We start from the raw sequence: 3847 nt of genomic DNA, 5'->3' as shown, positions 1-3847 counted from the left end.
AGTTTGAACAGCTCATCAACCGGCTTCCTCCAGCTCTGGACACTAGAGGGACCGGTGTGGCGTTCGCAGTTTAGGTCTCTATGTAGGCCAGGCACGGGGTTTGTGATCCAGGGCACTACTTCAGACAGGCCTGCATAACCAGGGCGATGTCTCTTAATCACTCTGGACCAAAGTGTCTTCATCCATCCAAAGAAGAAATGGGCTCGATAAACCAGATAGCTTGCTGCTGTAAGGCCTCATGAAACCGAAAACGAAATTCCTTTTAGAATCCTTTAACCAGGCATTAAAGAAGGAAGATTCTTTCATTCTTTAGAAACAGCTAAGTCACAGCATTACGAAGGCAGGCTCAACAAATGCTTCTTGGAGAGCCATTTAGGTTTTGTCTCCAATGAGCAGCTCTGTTCTCTCTTCGCTTAGGTCACACTGATTGAGCACTGGCTTGGGTCCAGGTATTGGTTTAAGTTTAATAGACATGCAGCAAAGCATTAAGCTTGCTTGTAGGGGGGCAGCGGATAGCTATCCAAACGTTAGCAAGGTAAGTGCTTCGGCACCGCCCCACACTCTTGCTGAGGGCGTCTGGGAGACAAACAGAGACATGCTCCCTGCCCTTGAGCAGATCATTAGACGTTTACTAGAAACTCCGCAGTATGATGCAAAATATAATAAACTGTTATGAATGAAAACTGCATTCCAGTGACTACAGGAAGGTGGAGTCTATGTTTGCTTGTTTTCCCCTTTCTTCAGGTTCTGATGTGGTCCAGGAAGTGCTTCTTTAGAAAGCGAACATTAATTCAACGTGAGCCTATTTCGCTAGAGCAGTCAGTGTTATTTTAGACCTTCGGGCTGATTGGCATGTCTAGATGTGAACCAGGCGTCCCTGCTGCTGGTTCTGCTGTGTAGAAACAAAGAAACCAGTAGTTTGGAGATTTTACAAAGATTTCAGTCAAATACGCTGCGTTGTCATCTGTTCGCCCCTTCACAGATTTGCTTTCATATCTCATTCGGAAAATGAAATGCTGCCTTAATAATGGACACCGCTTTCCTAGCTAACTTCCTAGTTTCTTCTCAGTAGAGCCTCTCAGTCGTGGTTTAAGACGCAGCTGTTTACTTCTATAAAACCTATCCTGCATGGGAACAGCATTGGGGCTTGTGCCTCCCTTTATGTAGCCTGGCTATCGTGTGTGTGTGTGTGTGTGTGTGTGTGTGTGTGTGTGTGTGTGTACAAGGTCCTTCGGTCCTCCAGAACAAAATTCTGGGTTGGAACTGTTCAGTTTTTAAAATAGTTCTCATCTAACAGAAAAATCACGTCTTAACTTTCAAGTTCTAACATTTGTGATTCATTAAGGAGCCTCAAGCAGCGCTTTCTTGGATCATTTTCTACTGCTGCTCCTAAAACAACGACAGGGGGTTTGTGCACGGAATCAGGTAACAAAGCCGTGATTTACCTGAAAGGCAGACAGACTTGGACACACCTTTTGACTGTAAAAGCACACAAGCGACTTATTCTTACACCTTGACTTGCCAACACATCTTGCCCTTTCTGTTAGGTGCGAGAGAATTGGATTCGTTAAATCCTACTAGTGGCACAACTTGGGGCTTCGTGAATATTTGTGGAACCATTGAATGAAGGAGTAGAATTTTATAGCCTGAAAGAACGTTGGCGTTCTAAATGGAAGTAAAAAACCTATCAGTGACAATTCTTTTCTCAACCTGTCAATCTAACTACGCTGTATTTAACTGGCTTTAAATCAAGGGTGTTAAACCTACTGCCATCGAGTAGAAGCCAACTCCTAGTGACCAGATAGGACAGGGTGGAACTGCCCTTGTGAGTTCTCCATGCTGTAAATCTTTATGGGAGTAGAAAGCCCCACCTTTCTCTCTTGTAGCTGCTGGTGGTTTCGAACTGCTGATTTTATGGTTAGCAGTCTCATGGGTAACCACTTTGCCACCCAGGCTCTACAGTCAAGGATGTTAGTTTCATTGAAAAGGCACTTCATAGGAATTAAATACATATATATATATATATATTTGTAATATATAAGTCAAGCTCCTGCATTCTACATGAATTGGACGTCTGTCTTGCCCTCTTCTGGCGCTTCTCACATGTGATGTGCTTATGAGTCGCTGATGTTGAATACGATTTTGTTCATCTCAGAATAAAGTCTGAGAATACTGATTCTTAAATCTCTCCAACGTTTATTTTGGGCCTAGAAATCTTATGTTCTTGCTTTTCTGTAAGATTTCTGTAATTCCCTGATTTCAACCTGCCTGGAAACCTCTCAGAGGGCTGACCACCTCGCAGTCCTGAGCCGTGGTCTTTGGTTTAGTTTATGAAGGACCAAATAACAACCATAAGGATGATGGTAACAGCAAGAACAACATAAAACAAATAAACCGATTCCTTCAGTCTCCAACGTTCAACATTTAGGGTGGCAGCTTGAATCTGGGTCAGCTTGACCCCCAGCCAAACAAGGTTATCCATCCTGACAGGATAGTTTCCAGGACCATTCCTGACCGATTTAAAAGGAGAAGGACCTTAAGTACGATATTTCCATTAAGATATTCCTCCCCCTTTCTGTATTCCCCCAGGGGATGGATTAACCAAGAATGGTACTTTGTGGAGAGCATGGTAGCGGAACCTTTCCATTCTTGTTCATAATTTCATAGTTCTTTGATGATTGCCAGCATGAGCAATTTTCTGAACCCCTTCCCTTGAATCAATTAGATTGTTTAAAAGAGGGAAGCACTAAGCAAAACAAGAGCGTTTGAAGCCCCTCCGTTCCCTGGAGAGCACGGGCAGACTTGGGCTCCTTCTCCTTGATGGACTCGTTGTTCTAGGGCACCAGCTGTGGCGGTAATGTCTGGGAACAGAATGGTGACCGTGCGGAGACGCAGGCTGGTTTGGCTTTATAACGTTATAGTGTCACATGGAACACTAAGGCTCGAGAAGTGATCCTGTTAGTCTCTGAGGTTCTTCTGGTGCGACAGTGTGCCCATGAACTTTTGGCGGCTTCAGAGCATCACTTTCTTGGTAGGGTGTCCTTGGACATAGAATGAGGACTGGTTGTTATAGTAATAAGAACAATGAAAAGGGTTTCCTTTTGGGATGATGAAAATCTTTAAAAAATTACATTATGGGGATTGTTACACCACCCTGTAGATAGACTCAACCAGGGGATTATATATTAAACGGGCATTTCTAGTACACGAATCTCAATAAATTTCCTTAACAATATCTGACGGTAACACACTGTTACCGTTAGTAGCAGTTATCAGTTAGAAGAGTTCTGGGGCATTTGGCCTTTCTCTTTTGAGTTCCTACTGCTCCTCTACACTTCAACAAAATGCCCCCACTCAACCCTAGGAAGCAACTTGGTTGATTGTGATTCTTCTTATCTAAGATTTTCCCTTCCTCTTCCAATGTGCTTTGAGTCTATTTGGTTGAAAGCGTTCTTGAATCAGCCACCTACAAATGAAAATATAATGGAAACAGCAGTGCCCACCTTCAATGATATGTTTTCTTGACAACCCTCTTTCCGTTTCAGCCCTGCCAAGAAAAGAGAAGCAAATGACTTTCAGTGGGGTGAGCTTAAAAAAAAAAACTCTGTTCCCAAAGTACAGAAGAATAATACTTCTTAGTTAGACAGAAATGCTCATTTTATACTCTGTTCTCAGCAAACTCTGCACCTCTGTGGGCTGAGGGGAGAAGGCTGGTAGGCAGCATATGGAGCCCCCTTTCTGTGAAGACCCCAGGGGGTGCATTAGCCCAGGCCTGCCACAACACCACCATTACCACTCAGTACCAGGCTCACATTAATAACCACCCAGCCATGTACTTCCTGTCCAC

At 43.7% G+C, this 3847-nt stretch overlaps 1 protein-coding gene across 1 annotated transcript in view; it reads right to left on the bottom strand.

Moving 5' to 3' along the window:
* KCNAB1 (potassium voltage-gated channel subfamily A regulatory beta subunit 1) overlaps positions 1 to 3847 on the bottom strand; it is a 289270-nt gene that overhangs the window by 63566 nt on the left and 221857 nt on the right. Inside the window, exon 7 of the mRNA XM_004704128.2 lies at positions 3504 to 3547. Coding sequence (XP_004704185.1) covers positions 3504 to 3547 — 44 coding nt within the window. The remainder of the gene's footprint in view (positions 1 to 3503; positions 3548 to 3847) is intronic.

The sequence above is a fragment of the Echinops telfairi genome, unplaced genomic scaffold (genome assembly GCF_000313985.2).
Source record: "Echinops telfairi isolate 266 unplaced genomic scaffold, ASM31398v2 ScPeMD7_7420;HRSCAF=8458, whole genome shotgun sequence".
NCBI classification, from domain to species: Eukaryota; Metazoa; Chordata; class Mammalia; order Afrosoricida; family Tenrecidae; genus Echinops; species Echinops telfairi.
Note: the sequence above shows the minus strand (reverse complement) of the source record. Positions and strands in the feature narration are given on the sequence as shown.